Below are 18,889 nucleotides of genomic sequence, written 5' to 3'. Positions count from 1 at the left end.
ACTGCTTAATGAATTCTCTCCTCAGCTTAGCTTGTGTTCACCACTCTATGTTATCCATAAAATCATAAGATATCGGCACAGAACTAGACCATTCAGCCCATTGAACCTCCTCTACCATTTGATCATGGCTGATATGTTTCTCCTGCATTCTCCCTTAATACCTTTATTAATCAAGAACCTAACTCTCTCTTATTTGGTGAATGTGTAGCATTCTGCGGCAGTGAGTTCCACAGATTCACCCTGATTAACGATGTGATATTTACCCAGCACATTTCTATGACCATCACAAACTCAGCTGATACATAGTCAATATTGTTACATCTGATTTATCATGTTGTTTTGAACAATTTTCTGCTTTTCCAGAGTTACTGTGACAGTCAGTCCATTGCTATTGTGTTACAGAACTTGATGCATATTCCTTCATAAAAACACAAGCACTGTAAAACCAGTGATATTCCTAATCATTAGGGCATCACCAGTCTTCATATGTTTTCTCTTCATTTCATTCAATTTAGGTTCATTTCAACTAACTCAATCAATTTTGGTTTAACATCTACAGTACTAACTTATGGCAATTCCTATTCATCCTGTGCTTGCTCGCCAACATTGAATCTAGTTAAGCAATGCTTCAATTTTAAAACTTTCATCCTTGTTTTCAAATCTCCCTCGCCCCTATATATATCTGTAATCTCTTCTTGCTGAAAAAAACCTGGAGTCCTCTAATTCATTTTTCTTGGGCATCCCTGATATTAATCATTCAATCATTGGTGCCCATGCCTTCAGCAGCCAAGATTCTAAATACTTGAGTTCATGCCCTATACCTATCTGGCTCCCTGCTTCTCTTTTCCTCATTTGAAACACTCCTTGAAACTCATCTCTTTGACTAAGCTGTAGGCTATGTACTCAAATCGCATCACCTTATGAGGTTTAGTGTGAAATTTTGCTTTATAACTCATGCAAAGCACTTTGGGTTGTTGAAGATCATTTATGAACATAGGATAACAAACAAGAACAAGATACATAAATAGTTAATCAAGTCATTAGAGAAAGTACAGAAATTTTGATTGGAGGTGGATAAAGTGACTGTGGTGAGGTTTCCCTTTCATTCTCTGTGCTCCACAAGAAATTATCATTTTATTTTATAAAGTGTAGCAACTTGTTTGCAAACATATAATGTTCATTGGACTGACAGAACTACAGGGTAGATGCAGGAATATTCCCAATAACGCAGGAGTCCAATCCAGGGCTCACAGTCCAAAGATTCAGAGTAAAACATTTAGGACTGAGATGAGTAGAAATTTCTTCATCCAGAGAGTAGTGAACTCATGGAAAGCACAAGAAAGAAGTTGAAGTCAAAATATTATATAACTTCAAGCAGAATTTGAATAAAGTACGTGGGACTAAAGGAATATGGGAGAAAAGCAGAACTATTGAGCTGGGTGACCAGCCATGATCATAATAAATGGCAGGGCATGCTTGAAGGACTGAATGGTCAACTCCTGCTCCTTTTTTTCCAAATTTCTATGAATCATACATTTGACCATTGGATAACCGTGGGACACAATAATGAAAGTTGGTCTGGATTTATTGTCAAGATTGTGCTACATTCTATTTTCCACAACCAAACCATTACATTAAAAGTTTGTGAGGTATGACCCATAACAAACTTAATAGTCTACCTGCCATTTGAAAAATATGCATTTTAGAAAACCATAACCCTATTCTCCGGCTTATAATTCAGTTTTGAAAATGCAAATAATAAGGGAAATAATTAATGAATCAACCAGACTCTCAATTTCAAGAATAGAATATATATATTAAAGGAAACGGTAAGAGAGAGATAAAAATGAAATTACGGAAGAGTTCAATGACACTACAATGTCCCTTTTAGACTGCTTGCAATTCCTTTCATAGAGGACGTGGAAATCAAAGCCATTCCTAGCAATAAAAGTGCTAGAGCAATACAATGCCCAAACATACATTATGTTCTAGATAAACGGTTACACAGCTACTCCAAGATTGACAGCTCCCGTTGATTGTAGTTCTCATCTTATGGTTGGATTTTGTTGATCCCTGGGTTCTTGTTGACTGCAGCCCTCCTTTTGTGACCAGTCATATTGCCTTCTTGCTGACTGCAGTTCTTCCTTTTACCCCGATTGAGTTAGACTTTCCCAGTTAAAATTAAGGCATGGTAGCGAGTGAGTTTCATGGCTACATTTGCGCTGTGGTCAAGGGTGAGTTAGAAACATAGAAAATAGGAAAAGCAGGAAGTAAATTAGTCCTTCAAGCCTGCGCCACCATTCCATATGATCATGACTGATCATCCAAATCAGTAACTTGTTCCTGCATTCTCCCTATAACCTTTGATCCCTTTAGAACTAAGAACTATATCCAACCTCTTCTTGAGAGCATTCATATTTTTGGCCTCAAACACTTCCTGTAGCTGGGAATTCCATAGACTCACCTCTCTCTGGGTGAAGAAATTTCTCATCTTCTCAGTGTTAAATGGCCTACTCCATGTCCCTAAACTTTGACTCCTGGTTCTGGACTCCGTGGTCACCAGGAACAATCTTCCTACATCTAGTACTATTAAACTACTGCTAAAATTTTATCGGATTGCATGAGATCCCCCTCAAAATCCAAAAATCCTGTGAATATAGCCCTAACTAATCTAGCATCTTTTCATATGTAATCCCAGGAATGGTAAATCTTTGTTACACTCCCCCCAAAGCCAGAACATTCTTCCTCAGATAGGGAGACCAAAACTGCACAGTAGATGTATTCTCACCAATGCCCTGTACAGTTTCAGCACTGCTCCTATATTTGAATCCTTTCACCATGAATCATGGAACCCTTACAGTGCAGAAAGAGGCAATTTGACCCATTGCGACAGCACCATCTCACTAAAGGGCATCCCACCCAGTCCCAGACACGTAACTCTGCATTTACCATGGTTAATCCACCTAATCTGCACATTCCTTGACACCACTAGGCAATTTAGCATTGCCAATACAGATAACTTATACATCTTTGGACTTTGGATGTATACCCACACAGATACAGGGAGACCATGCAAACTCCACACAGACAGAAAATAACATTTGCCTTCTTCACTGCTACTGCACCTGCTTGCTTACTTGCACACACACAGATATTCCTACACACACACACACACACACACACACTGTCACATACACATCGGACACAGGTACACACAGACGCGCACACAGACACCCACACACACCCTTATAAACGCACACACTCCCACACTCACAGACTTAAGACACTCTGCACTTACTACACACACACACATATATTTTGTACGGTGAATTTGTACTTGCAGGGTTACATTGTACTTTGCCCAAAAACTGCATACATTCATGTAGAACTCTGAGCTCAAAAACTGCATGAACTTATGTAAAACTCTTATCTCACTTTTTAGATTAGAATCAATCTAAACATCAGGTCATAGACAGAGAACACAGGGGTCTAACACCTTCAACATATTGCCTAGCTATCACCATTGCTAACAGCTAACCCGAGAATGCAACTTATTAAAAAAAGGTTTTGTTATTTACACATGAAAGAAGTGAAACTATCACTGTATTCTAACAGATGAAAGGCTTAACAGACAATCAATTTTTCAATGTATAATTTCAGTTACATCACGCTGTAAATTTTTGCTATAAATTATGTGTGTTAGGATTGAACCCTCCACTACCACCTGATGAAGAAGCATTGCTCCGAAAGCTAGTATGCTTCCAATTAAACCTGTTGGACTAGAACCTAGTGTTGTGTGATTCTTAAAGTTTGTACACCCCAGTCCAACACCGGCATCTCCAAATCATGTCAACATTCCCTCTAAACTGTGTAGCTGTGATGCTGCCTGACCTGTTGTGCTTTTCTAGCACCACTCTGATCTAAACCCTAGCTATGTGTACAGTCTCTCCAAGGTTCCGCTCATGGGGATTACATCGACACACCAATCATGGGCACTGACTTCTGGAAGTCGCTGCTGTACATGGACCTCATTGGTCCACGTAGCGAGAGAAAAAAGAGAACAAACGCTACCCCAGTCCCATGCGTTTTAATTGGGCATGCTAATCGCTTATGAGAGGCCTTATTAAAAACCTTTTGAAAGTCCAAGTAACCCAAATCCCATGGCTCCACCTTATTCATTCTATAAGTTTTACATTCGAAAAGTTCAGTAGATTTATCAAACATGATTTCCCTTTCATAAAACCATGCTGACTTTGTCTGAGTTTGTTTTCCAAGAGCTGTCTATTAAATCTTTTATAATGGACTCTACCACTTTTCCCACTACCAATGTCAAGCAAGTACACAATTCCCTATTTTCTCTCTTCCTAGTTTTTTTTAATACTGGGGTTGCATTAGCAATCCTCCAGTCCATGAGAAGTATTTGAACGTCTATAGAATCTTGATAGATGATCACTAATGCATCCAGTATTGCTTGGATTGCTTCCTTAAGTACTCTTGGATGAAAATTATTGGGCCCTGGGGATTTATCGGCCTTTAATCCCATCAATTTCCCTCACACCATTTTCCTACTAACATTGATTTCCTTCAGTTCCTTCCGCTCACTATACCTTGTGTGCCCCAATATTTTTGGGAGATTATTTGTGTCCTCCTTTTCGAAAACAAAACCAAAGTATGTATTTGCTTGGTCTGCTGTCATTTGTTCTCCATTATAACTTCCATGACTATATGACTATAAGCTGTAAGCAGTTATTTCGAGTGTGCATGTGCTTCTCAGCTTTTCATTTATGAAAGCAAGATGCTGGAGCAATACTCGGTGAAGCCTCATATGTAAACCTTAGCTGGACACCACTACAGATGCTGCAAGCCAGAATTACCATTCAAACTGCCTTTAAAGTCCAAACACACATAACGGAAGAAAACTAAGCTCTCCCATTGCTTCACAGTGAATGGTATGGAAGTGCTGGTGAATGGGATGTCAGAGAGAAGCTCAGTCCTCTTCCAGGATTGCCACAAAACGTGGCCAACTCACCAGTCAGGTCACCTGAATAGAAATAACAGTATGGGTCAGTAAAAATCCCAAAAGTGAAATAGAAGGCTGAGAAGAGTATAAAGGAGGTCAATGATCTTCTGCACTCTGCAATGATAAATAGCACCATCATCTTTCTGCTACCTCATACTCACAAGGCCAATGCTAAGTCTAATGCAGTCTCTGAATGCCTTTCATGCAAGCTGATGGACTACAACTCTCAGCAGCATTCAAACCAGCCACTCAAAGCATCACACTGTCATGTTCTCTTCAAGAAATTGGGCAGCTCACCTACTGCTTTCCCAAGCTATTTTGCCAGATTTTATGTTTTCTGTTCAATCTTTCAAATGGCTGGTAAAATTCAATTCAATGTTTCTGAAAATAAATCAGCCCGATACAGCTAAGAACAAGATTTAGGTAACATTCTGATAGGCAGCAAGGAAAACAAAAACCATACCATTATAAATAACAGGCAATGATATCTTGAAGAAAAAAAGCCAACACTTCACAATCGTCTAGTCTTTTCTCACCTGCCTATATTCTCACACTTCTAAATAGCATTTTCATTGATGGCCCATAATCTGTAATGTTGCTGGCCAGCTACTTAATTGGATCAAACATACCAACACCATGTTTGTAAAGAAAGGCAGAGTGTTGTGATAGATGGCTCATTCACTGACACTCAAAGCTTGTCCTCTGCCTCAATTTGGGAACATGGTGCAATATTCAACGCTCAATCAGATTGAGAGTGCAGCAACAGGAAGTAAGAAGTATGACCAACCTAGTAAGCAACTGAACACACTCCACTTTTTTGGCAGTCCTAACATTGGACTCTATCCCAATGTCCACCACTTGAGCACAACCAACAGAGTTTATTGTAGTCAATCACCATAATTACTTCTTTAGTAATACTTAACTTCTTGAGGCCATCGAAAAGACACAAATAGGAAAGCAGGAATGTCATCAGCAGTAAGTGATAAATCATCCCAATGTGAGTATTCTTTTTTCATACCTGATTCAAAATTCTGCAATACGTAACCTAGAAATATAATGCAATGATACACTCCTACTGTCTCAGTGCAATTATTGCTATCATGGTAACATCACCAACATTGCAAGAAGTCATAAAATAACATCAATATCATTAACAAAACCAAGCAAAAATAAAAAAAAACCCTTTCAGCTTTATTTTGATTGGGTAACAGTTAACACCACATGAATAATATGAGTCCAACTTCCATTCGAAGATTTTCTTTTAAGGTGGTGACACTGCATCAATCTGAAGTTTTTTCTTTCTTTTGATAATTTTAGCAATGTCGTTCTTCAGTTTTCCCACACAACTTTCCAATTCCGCTCCCAGCTCTTCGATCAGTTGATTTCTTTCATTTGCAAAATACCTGAGGCAAAGAATACGTTCTTCATCCTAAAATGCATTACAAAAGAAACATTAATTCAGAAGCACCATGAAAAGTTCCTTACCTAAATATAAAGTGAGATTTAAATATCATTATCCAAAGGAAGATGCAAAGTTCAAGTAAAATATGGAAAGAAATTAGAGTCATAGATATGTACGGCATGGAAATAGACCCTTCGGTCCAAATCATCCATGCTGACAAGATATCCTAATCTATTCTAGTCCCATTTTCCAGCACATGGCCCATAGCCCTCTAAACATTTCATATTCATATACCCATCCAGATGCCTTTTAAATGTTGTAATTTTACCAACCCCCACCACTTCCTCTGGCAGCACATTCCATATGCACCATCTTCTGGGTGAAAAAGTTGCCCCTTAGGTCCCTTTTACATCTTTTCCCTCTCACCCTAAACCTTTGCTCTTGAGTTCTGGACTTCCCCTATCCCAGGAAAAAGACTTTGTCTATTTACCCTCTCCATGCCCCTCATGATATTGTGAACCTCTATAAGTCACCCCTCAGCCTCCAATGCTCCAGGGAAAACAGCCCCAGCCTTTCAACCTCTCCCTTTAGCCCAAATCCTCCAACCCTGGCAACATCCTTGTAAATCTTTTCTAAAATTTCACAACATCCTTCCAATAGGAAGGAGATCAGAATTGCACGCAATATTCCAAAAGTGGCCTAACCAATGTCCTGTACAGCCACAACATGACTTCCCAAGTGCTGTACTCAATACCCTGAAAAACAAAGAAAAGCATACCAATGCCTTCTTTACTATCCTATCTACCTATGATGCCACTTTCAAGGAGCTATGAACCTGCACTCAAGGTGTCTCTGTTCAGCAACACTCCTCAGTACCTAATCATTAAGTGTATAAGTCCTGCTCTGATTAGCAATTCCAAAATGCAGCACCTCACATTTATCTAAATTAAACTCCATCTGCCACTCCTCAGCCCATTGGCGCATTTGATCAATTCTGAGGTAACCTTCTTTGTTGTCCACTACTCCTCCAATCTATAAACTTACTAACTATACCTCCTATGTGCACATTCTAATAATTTATATGAATAGGTCTTTTTGAAACTGGATGCCATGAAGAAATGGTTGAGACTTAAATACTCTATTAAATACTTACAGAATTTCTTGTTATAGTTTGATTATACATTCAGAATAATACTTAGCAGAGGAGTACAAACTTTTAATCAAAAAGTCACAATTTTTAAAAAAAATCTCTTTTTGACTGTTAATATTTGAGTGTTTCAATGTTGTTTTTCCAATTTCTTTCAACATCTCCTGTGACTAGTGTGTATAATTTTACTGTTGGGTGATAGTCACAGCATTTAATCCAAGACTGTCAGTAAGGTGCCATGCTGCCAGGAGGCACAAAGGACCTACTGAGTGTGACTGATCCCTTCAATTTACATTGGAGAAGTTAAAACTTTCTGTGCAGTGTCCCTGGGCTCATCATAGCTGTGACTGGCAGCAAAATGAATTGAATTAATGTCTGTCCTTCCTCTAGGGCATTAAATATCATCATTGTAAAATTTAAAACCATTATCCTGTCTGATTATTTGGATTTGTATTAATTTCTGACAGTGAAAAGTAGAAATCCAATGCTATTTGTATGACCTTGCTATGCACATAAATAGTACTGCATTTGGTAATGTACCAGCAGTAACTGAACTTCAGTAACAGGATGAATTGATTTGAAATATTTTGAGACATTTTTCTGATGTGCGTACGATGGTCTGGTTAGTTTTGGCAAACATCAAATAATTGTGGATTCTACCAGGAGTAGGACAGAAAGCAAATTAAAGTCTTCCCTTTTGTGCTGTTATAAACCTGGAGACCATTTTAGCATCTTGAGTACTGTCAAAGCTCAGATAGAGTCATAGAGATTTACAGCAGGGAAACAGACCCTTTGGCTGAAAATGTGTTGCTGGTTAAAGCACAGCAGGTTACGCAGCATCCAAGGAATAGGAAATTCGACGTTTCGGGCATAAGCCCTTTCCTGATGAAGGGCTTATGCCCGAAACATCGAATTTCCTATTCCTTGGATGCTGCCTAACCTGCTGTGCTTTAACCAGCAACACATTTTCAGCTGTGATCTCCAGCATCTGCAGACCTCATTTTTTACCAACAGACCCTTTGGTCCAACTCATCCGTGCCAACCAGATATGCTAAAATAATCTAGTCATATTTGCCAGACTTTAGCCTATATCCCTCTAAACCCTCCTATTCATGTACCCATCCAGCTGCCTTTTAAATATCATAATTGTACCAGCCTCCACCACTTCCTCTGGCAGTTCATTCCATACATGCACCACTCTCGGCATGAAAAAGTTGCCCCTTAGGTCCCTGTTAAATCTTTCCTCTCTTAACTTAAACGTATGCCCTCTAGGTTTGGACACCCCTATCCTGGAGAAAGGACTTTGGCACTTGTCACTTTGTCATGCCCCTCATGATTTTATAAAGTTCTGTAAGGTCATCCCTCAGCCTTTGACGCTCCAGGGAAAATAGCCCCAGCCTATTCAACTTCTCCCTACAGCTGAAACCCTCCAATCCCGGCAACATCCTTATAAATGACATCCTTCCCATAGGAGGGAGACCAGAACTAAGTGCAGTATTCCAAAAGTGGCCTAACCAATGTCATAACCTCCTATGCGCAGTGCACTGACCAATAAAGGCAAGCATACCTGATGCCTTCTTCACTACCCTGACTACCTGTGACTCAAGCAGACAACAACCTAGAAAACTGTCCGGTGGCTCTGTGCGGTAACACATGCTGCATTCACTAAAGTTAAGGCCATTAATCCTTACATTAGAGAAAATAAATATAGAAAGTAAAACCGACACAAACATCACAAATCTTTTATAAATTGACCTAAGCATCTTACAATAGGTAGAAAACTTAAAAATGTTGTCTAGTTTCTCACATGTCCAGAATAGTGAACAATGTCAAGGCAAATACTGGTTCATAATTATTACAGAGTCACAATTCTCAAATTCATTTTATTTAACTGAACCCACTGCAATATATTTCAGCCAAACAGAGAGCACGTGAGGAGCAGGATTGAGGCACAGGAGATAGAGCCAGAAGCTACATAAATGAAGGCAGAAACAGACTTGGCAGTAACGTTCTTCCCCAATGTACCTCTGGACTAGAGGCTGTCAGGACAGATAGGGAGATTCTCTTCTGCACAAACAAAGGTTAAAAAAAAGCCTGTTTCCAAAAATAAACATGTGTAGCTGAAAATGATGGAAGAGATTGGGAGAAAGACTGTAGTCCAGTGCTTTAGCAGATAGTGGTGGAAGAGGTTTAAGGCATAGCACTTCAACAGTCCTAATGTTTGCGTTAGCCCAACCATCCACACACTACCTCTCATTCTTCCTTCTTCAGCTGCACATCACTCCTCATGCTAACACACCTTCAGGAGTAATTACCCTTTCTATGTGTAGGTACTTCCTCACATCCCCTTTAACAAACTATCAGTGACACTCAGCCTCATCTCAATACAATGTCACATCCACCCCTCACAGTGATCCTCCACAAATGCTGCCCTTCTATCCTCCAAAATCATCAATTTCTCACGCTCAGACATCTCTTCCTTCTCTTTTTGCAGGTGACAAGCACAGAGACCACCAGGAGGAACAGAAAACCAAAGGTAGCCCTTCAGCCACCTTCACTTTGATGACCACAGAAGAGTAAGTGCAGGAGATGGCCAATCTCATTATGCCTAGCTATGGGAGTAAGAAACAGTCTACTGGTAGCATACCATATCACATGGTTTATAACACTTACTCATGTAGGCTTGATATCAAACGCTAAAGCTGATAAATGTGTCATGATAGCTGAGTAACCGATTACCTTGTTAATTTTAATTCATGTGTTTCATTTAGGTGTCTAATGTGCAATATATGATATGACCATTGACATTAATATCAAGCTTACAGAAATGTAAAATTTGGCTGCCCAAGGAAAACTTCAGCTTTTTCTTCTGTTGCTCTCCCTCATTAATTCCTTTGTATGGATAACTGGGTGATTTCTTGCTTTTCAAAAATTGTGTCACAAATTTGCACATTTTATGACAGATAATTTCAGACTCATATACAACACATGCCTTAATCAGGTCATCTCAGGCAGCAATATGAATTGTTACTTGTAATTGCCTCAGATTACCTCACCACACATAGTTACTTCAACATATCACTCCATCTCTTCATCCTCATGCTCTTCCTAATCTTCTGAAGAGCCAAAGCACTTAGCACTTTCTTCAGCCCAGATCTACAACCTTCACATTTGCACTGTGTTGTGCACGGTGCAGGAACCATTACCATTCTGTATATCCTGAGTGAAGCAAGTGTCCAGCTGTATCCATTCAGTGCATCTTCAGTCAGCCAATTAGGGATGGTCAGCAATAGCTGACTCTGCCATCAATGCCCAAATTCCAGAAAGGAATAAATCAGAACTTCTTCCTCTGTCACAGCTGTCATTATCTTTTGTTGCTTGTTTAGTGGGACATCACTGTCTGGGCTCTTCAAAATATCCTTGATCTTGTATGAAAAGATAAACTCATCTTTGAGGCACAACGTACTGTCTCTGCTTCAAGTTGTGAATTTCTCAGACCGGCTTAACTGGGTGGGGATGAAAACATGGGAGTGGGAACATCGTGCTCTCTGTGAAATTTGCACAAAAGGCATGATTTTTTTTGTTGATTGCAGGCAAACTGAATGCCATATATTCTTATGAAAAATTCAAGTCTATGTGACCAAACCTTTAGACAAACAGTAAGGAATTGAGCTGGACACTAGTAATATTACTGAAGGGGTGAATTACATGGCAGTTCTTGGGAATTACTCCATAGAATCTTACAGAAGCCTGAATAAGACGAGCAATGCTGAAATTTGTAACAGAATTGCATGAGAAATCCAATGAAGCTTATCTTGATATTCGAAGCAACTAGATACATTCTTTATACATCTTCAAGGCATTGAGGTGAGTATCCCAGAAGGCAGCAGTGAGTTGCTACTCAAAGGGGATAATTGCTTGTTAAATACCTTTGATTTGCACAACTTCTTATCTTACCAAATGCAATTTTGATAAGTAGCCGCACGGAAGAGAGAATGGGGACCTAGCGAATTCAGCTTAACATGGACTGCGGTCAGCCTCCATCTTGCTCAGCACCAAATATGATCCATAAACAACAGCCCTCACCCAGGGACATTGGCATCCACATTTGCCAACTCTTCAAGATCCTCATGGCACCTCTCCAATCCACTTGCAGAGTGTTAAAGAAGCATAGACTGTAAGACAAGTATTTGACACATTGTGTTCTGTTCCGGGCACCTTACTTAAGGAAGGGTGCTAGAGCCCTGAAGAAAGTGCAGAGGAGATTTACTAGGATTATACCAGGAATGAGAGATTTAAATACAAGGAAAAAATAGAGAAAATTTGCTTTTCTCCCTGGAGAATTATGACCAATTTTGACAGGCTGAAGAATGATATTCTGCTTCTGCTAGTTGGTATGTCAGTAACTAGGGTTCACAATTTCAAGATTGTCAGCAAGAAAGCTAGGAGTGATATGAGGCGAATCTTCAGGTTGCACACTGTTCTGCTTGGGAGAATGGTGGAGGCGGATTCCAGTCAAGTTTCAAATGGGAGCTAGTGATGAATTTAGAAGGTTACAGAGATAGGACCGGAGAATGGGACTGTATTTCAGAGCAGCTCACTTGCTTTCTTACTGCACAGTCTCTCAGTGTGACTGTTGGTGTGTTGGTGCTTCAGCCAAAACGTAAAAGCTATCAGTGAAATGGCACAGCCATATTGACTGCTCTCTTACCCAGACAGGCTGCTCATCAGTAGGGATCTCTCAGGGGTGGACATCAGAGACATGTGCCACATACTGCATATTTATTCATCTAAATGGCCATGTCAGAAAATAGTTGGGGACAAGTCTTCAGTCAAATCAAGGGTGGGAGGGATGGTGGAGCTCCAGTCAGTCAAGGAGTGCTGGTATCTTCAAGTCCCACACCCACATCATTCAGACAGTTTGGTCACTGTCTATCATCCACTCAGGCCAGTCACAGTCAGGGGGTTATGTATGATTACAGTCTAGAGAGTGGGTAACAGACAGTCCAGAGAGTGGGTAACAGACAGTCCAGAGAGTGGGTAACAGACAGTCTTGTCGGGCCTCAGGAGCAGTCAGGAGAATCATCTGTCATTTGGCAGGGAGCTTGAAAGATAATGGATAGGGACAATGGATCAAGTCTTTATCCATTTTGTTTGTGTTCACTTTTGCTGACTGTTAGGATTTATCCGATTGCTTGCCTGCTCCTCTATTGGTTTGAGACAAGAAAAGCTCCAGATGCTGGAATCCAAGGTAGACAAGCAGGAGGCTGGAAGAACACAGCAAGTCAGGCAGCATCAGGAGGTGAAAAATCAACATTTTGTATGAAGAAGGGTTACACCAGAAATGTTGACTTCTTCAACTGATGTTGCCCAGCTTGTTGTGCTCTTCCAGCCTCCTGCTTGTCTACCTTGCTTCCCTATTGGATAATAACAAGCTGTACCCCTTCAGTGGACATTTGAGATAGAGTAGTGGTGTTTAGACATGGATGTGGCTAAGGACATGTAAACGGTATGGCCTGGTGTTAAACAGTGACTAGGCTGAGAGAATAGGGTTGCATGTGTGAGTGAGTGGCAGTCAGGCCAGCTTTGTTCTGTGAGCAGCAAGGCTTTTGTGGTTTCTGTGTCACTACATTGGTGGTGAGGGACAATTACTTGGGTTGACAGTTGTAAGAGTTAAGTCGGGATTTATATGTTCACAATAAAGGCAAAGGAGCCGAATTCTCCAGCCAAACCTTGTACACCATAAAGAAGGAGATCAACAGAATTCTCCAGAAAGACATTGGGAATGACAAAAGATGAACTGGTTAGGAAACTTAAGGTGGGGATGGTGATAAACAGGTAAGGGTGAAGCAGACAGTTGCAGTGATGGAGCCAGGCTGGGATAGGATGAAAAAGTCCTGAGCGGGTTAGTTAAGATTGTACCTGGAACTGGAGAATCTGCTTTTGATATGAATATGCAAAGACAAGATTAGAATTTGAGTAATAAACCAGATAGGGGAATTTTTTTTTAAATGGTGTTTTTGTATTCAGGAGAGTTTTGGCCTGCTAAACTAGGACAGACTGTCCTTAAATTTGCCTCTGTAAATGATTGTTAACTTGCATGAGAGTATGCTGCAGATAATTGTTGGAAGTAACCACAACATCAACACTTATCCAGGTGCATGGCAGCCCGTTAAAGATGGCGTGGTTGCAAGGGATGCTGGTCTTTTCACAAATATCTGCTCGGTGGCAAGTTGTTCCAGGAACAGGTTTTGGTGAGATTTGGTTAGAATCAGATGAAAGGAATTCTGTAAGGGAGGGACAAATAGTGAATATGGTGAGTGTGGTAAGATACAGTGAGAAATCTCACCTGGCCTTGAAGTGAAAACCCTCCAAAAAACTAGATGTCACTGGCATTTAGCCAAGAAAAAGTAAGATTCAGAAAAATCTCAGTGATTCAGAAGCCAGCAGGGAATTGCTATTCCAGGTGGCTTAAATAAGAAAAGAGCAATTATGAATGAAAAGATGGTCTCAAGATGGCGGCAGAATAGATGCTCCAGGCAGTGCTCCTGTGCTTTGCTAATTCCTTTTCCTTTCTCTTTCTTCTTTTCTTCACCTTTCTGCAGTTTTTCTTCTCCATCCCATTCATAATTTTAACTTTATAAACTTACTCAGAGCAAATGGAGACGGGTCTAAATCCAGCCCGGAGACCATGCTGTGCTGGTGGCAAGTCCTGGAGGTGAGTCATAGGCCAGAGCCTGGAGTGTGAGGCAGCCTGAGTCCAGGTCTGCCTGAGAGACGGGTCCCGGAGGCGGGTCCCAGAGGTGAGTCGCAGGCTGGAGCCTGCAGTGGGAGGAAGCCTGAGTCTAGGCTGGCCTAGGAGACATTCTGGAGGCGAGTCCTGGAGGTGAGTTGTGGGCCAGAGCACACAGCGGGAGGAAGCCTGAGTCCAGGTTGGCCTAGGAGACATTCTGGAGGCGAGTCCTGGAGGTGAGTTGTGGGCCAGAGCACGCAGCGAGAGGAAGCCTGAGTCCAGGCTGGCCTAGGAGATCAGTCCTGGAGGTGAGTTGTGGGCCGGAGCACGCAGCGGGAGGGAGAAAGCCTGAGTCCAGGCTGGCCTGGGAGATGAGTCCTGGAGGTGGGTCCTGGATCATGGTCGTGGAGGCATGTCCCAGGCCAGAGGCCAGCACATGGAGGCAGCAAGGCTTGGAATTCTGAAGTCCAGCGGGTATGGGCTCAGCAAAAGGTCTACAATTTGAATACTTTTTAAAGATACTTCCTTTACTTATAATATTTTTATTCCTTTTCTGGACTTTAAGTAATTTGAGTAAATTTAAAAACTTTATATTGCTATGTTAATGTTTTTTTGTTTACAGAGTCATAGAGACATAGAGATGTACAGCATGGAAACAGACCCTTCAGTCCAACTCGTCCATGCCAACCAGATATCCCAACCCAATCTAGTCCCACCTACCAGCACCTGGCTCATATCCCTCCAAACCCTTCCTATTCACATACCCATCCAGATGCCTTTTAAATGTTGCAATTGTAATAGCCTCCACCACTTCCATAGACATAACACCCTCTGCATGAAGAAGTTGCCCCTTAGGTCTCTTTTATACCTTTCCACTCTCACCCTAAACCTATGACCTCGAGTTCTGGACTCCCCCACCCCAGGGAAAATACTTTGTCTATTTATCCTTACAATTATACTAGCCTCCATCACTTCCTCTGGCAGCTCATTCCATACACGTACCACTCTCTGCGTGAAAAAGTTGCCTCTTAGGTCTCTTTTATATCTTACCACTCTCACCCTAAACTGATGCTCTCTAGTTCTGGATTCCCCCACCTCAGGGAAAAAAAAATGTCGATTTATCCTATCTATGCCCCTCATGATTTTATAAACCTCTATAGGGTCACCCCTCAGCCTCCGATGCTCCAGGGAAAACAGCCCTAGCCTATTCAACCTCTTCCTATAGCTCATATCCTCCAACCATGGCAACATCCTTGGAAATCGTGTCTGAACCCTTTCAAGTTCCACAACATCTTTCCGATAGGAAGGAGACCAGAATTGCATGCAATACTTCAACAGTGGTCTAACCAATGTCCTGTACAGCCACAACATGATCTCCCAACTCCTGTACTCAAGTCTCTGACCAATAAAGGAAAGCATCCCAAATGCCTTCTTCACTATCCTATTTACCTGCGACTCCACGTTCAAGGAGCTATGAACCTGCACTCCAAGGTCTTTTTGTTCAGCAACACTCTCTAGGGCCTTACCATTAAGTGTATAAATCGTGCTAAGATTTGCTTTCCCAAAATGCAGCACCTCACATTTATCGAAATTAAACTCCATCTGCCATTCCTCTGCCCATTGGCCCATCTGATCAAGATCCCATTGTAATCTGACATCACATTCTTCGCTGTCCACGACACGTTCAACTTTGGTGTCATCTGCAAACTTACTAACTATACCTCTTATGCTCGCATCCAAATCATTTATATAAATGACAAAAAGTATTGGATGCAGCACCAATCCTTGTGGCACTCCACTGGTCACAGGCCTCCAGTCTGAAAAACAACCCTCCACCACCGCCCTCTGTCTTCTACCTTTGAGCCAGTTCTATATCCAAATGGCTAGTTCTCCCTGTATTCCATGAAATCTAATCTTGCTCACCAGTCTCCCATGGGGAACCTTGTCAAACGCCTTACTGAAGTCCATATAGATCACATCTACTGCTCTGCCGTCATCAATCCTCTTTGTTACTTCTTCAGAAAACTCAATCAAGTTTGTGAGACATGATTTCCCATGCATAAAGCCATGTTGACTATCCCTAATCAGTCCTTGCCTTTCCAAATACATGTACATCCTGTCCCTCAGGATTCCCTCCAACAACTTGCCTACCACCAACATCAGGCTCACTGGACTATAGTTCCCTGGCCTGTCCTTATCACTTTCTTAAACAGTGGCACCACGTTAGCCAACCTTCGGTCTGCTGGCACCTCACCTGTGACCATCGATGATACAAATATCTCAGTAAGAGGCCAGCAATCACTTCCCTAGCTTCCCACAGAGTTCTAGGGTACACCTGATCAGGTCCTCAGGATTTATCCACTTTTATTCATTTCAAGACATCCAGCACTTCCTCCTCTGTAATATGGACATTTTTCAAGATGTCACCATCTATTTCCCTACATTCTATATTTTCCATGTCTTTTTCCATAGTAAACACTGATGCAAAATACTCATTTAGTATCTGTCCCATCTCCTGTGGCTCCACACAAAGGTCACCTTGCTGATCTTTGAGGAGCCCTATTCTCTCCCTAGTTACCCTTTTGTCCTTAATGTATTTGTAAAAACCATTTGGATTCTCCTTAACTCTATTTGCCAAAGCTATCTCATGTCTCCGTTTTGCCCTCCTGATTTCCCTCTTAAGTATTCTCCTACTTCCTTTATACCCTTCTAAGGATTCACTTGATCTATCCTGTCTATACCTGACATATACTTCCTTCTTTTTCTTAACCAAACTCTCAATTTCTTTAGTCATCCAGCATTCCCTACACCTACCAGCCTTTCCTTCACCCTAACAGGAATATACTTTCTCTTGACTCTCGTTATCTCATTTCTGAAGGCTTCCCATTTTCCAGCTGTACCTTTACCAGTGCCCAATCAGGTTTTGAAAGTTCTTGCCTAATGCCATCAAAATTGGCTTTCCTCCAATTTAGAACTTTAACTTTCAGACCTGGTCTATCCTTTTCCATCACTATTTTAAAACTAATGGAATTATGGTCACTGGCCCCAAAGTGCTCCCCCACTGACACCTCAGTCACTTGCTCTGCCTTATTTCCCAAAAGTAGGTCAAGTTTTGCACCTTCTCTAGTAGGTACATCCACATACTGAACCAGAAAATTTTCTTGTACACACTTAACAAACTGCTGTCCATCTAAATCCTTAACACTATGGCAGTCCCAGTCGATGTTTGGAAAGTTAAAATCCCCTACCATGACCACCCTATTATTCTTACAGATTACCAAGATCTCTTTATAAATCTGTTTCTCAATTTCCCTCTGACTAGCAGGGGATCTGTAATATAATCCCAATGTAACAAACACAAGGTTACCTTGCACCTAAGATGGCACCAAAGCAGTGACATTATGAACATTTCAGTACACACATTCGAATGCACCTGACAATAAAGGTTATTCTTTGTGAAAAGTAATCTCTGGACTGTTGCCTTCATTCAGTGCTCCTAATACTAGCATGAGACATTATAAAAACCTAAGGATTTTTTAGGCAAAAGTAGGAGGTCAACTTTTATATGAAATTGACTGTACATGAGTACAGACCTCAATTGCCTGATGTGTATAGTTGATAACCTATTGGATATCTGGGGGGCCAGCCAGAGGCAAGACCAAGCATTCAGTCTCCTGAGCTGAACAAAATTTCGAACAATGGAAAAAAGGATATAAAAGGAGGACTGAGGGGTGACCTTATAGAGGTTTACAAAATTATGAGGGGCATGGATAGGATAAATAGACAAAGTCTTTTCCCTGGGGTCGGGGAGTCCAGAACGAGAGGGCATAGGTTTAGGGTGAGAGGGGAAAGATATAAAAGAGACCTAAGGGGCAACTTTTTTCACACAGAGGGTAATACGTGTATGGAATGAGCTGCCAGAGGATGTGGTGGAGGCTGGTACAATTGCAACATTTAAAAGGCATTTGGATGGGTATATGAATAGGAAGGGTTTGGAGGGATATGGGCCGGGTGCTGGCCAGTGGGACTAGATTGGGTTGGGATATCTGGTTCAGCATGGACAGGTTGGACTGAAGGGTCTGTTTCCATGCTGTACATCTCTATGACTCTATGACTCTAGTCATTACCTTAACTATTCTGAGGTATCTGTCACTGTATATCGTGGCTCACATTTTCTCTGTTGTGCATCAGGTTTTGAGGTGGCAGTGAAGACATTAAGAATGCTTCATATTCTTTATACTTGAATATTCATGCAAAAGATTAATGGCTATGCCATACTTACTGCAGATTTAACAAGCAATAGTCCAAAATTGATTGCCAGCTGATTTCACATCCAAGATTTGATATAAAAGAAAATGTGAATTCCAAATTAATTCCTATCATGAGACAGCTCTAATATCTCATGCATGATGAACTTACAATGACACTTTCAAAATCTTTCACTTGAGTGCAATAAATTCTTCCAGAATTCCATTACATTTTCAGCTTATATATCAGTTCATTTCGTTTGAAATGACAGAATGCTTGGAAAGGTAGCATGTAGTGAGGAAAATATTATCAGCCTTCAGATGGCCATAGACAGAGCAG

The 18,889-nt window shown here is 41.1% G+C and overlaps 1 protein-coding gene across 1 annotated transcript in view; it reads right to left on the bottom strand.

Annotated features, from left to right (window-relative positions):
* Nucleotides 1-6,281: 6,281 nt before the first annotated feature.
* The window catches only part of LOC132818194 (kinesin-like protein KIF28), a 95,441-nt gene continuing 82,833 nt past the window's right edge, over nt 6,282-18,889 (bottom strand). Inside the window, exon 23 of the mRNA XM_060828972.1 lies at nt 6,282-6,449. Within this exon, the coding sequence (XP_060684955.1) occupies nt 6,282-6,449 (168 nt within the window). The remainder of the gene's footprint in view (nt 6,450-18,889) is intronic.

Source organism: Hemiscyllium ocellatum, chromosome 8 (genome assembly GCF_020745735.1).
Source record: "Hemiscyllium ocellatum isolate sHemOce1 chromosome 8, sHemOce1.pat.X.cur, whole genome shotgun sequence".
Taxonomy (NCBI): Eukaryota; Metazoa; Chordata; class Chondrichthyes; order Orectolobiformes; family Hemiscylliidae; genus Hemiscyllium; species Hemiscyllium ocellatum.
The sequence above is the reverse complement of the archived record's forward strand: the minus strand, read 5'-3'. Positions and strand labels throughout refer to the sequence as shown.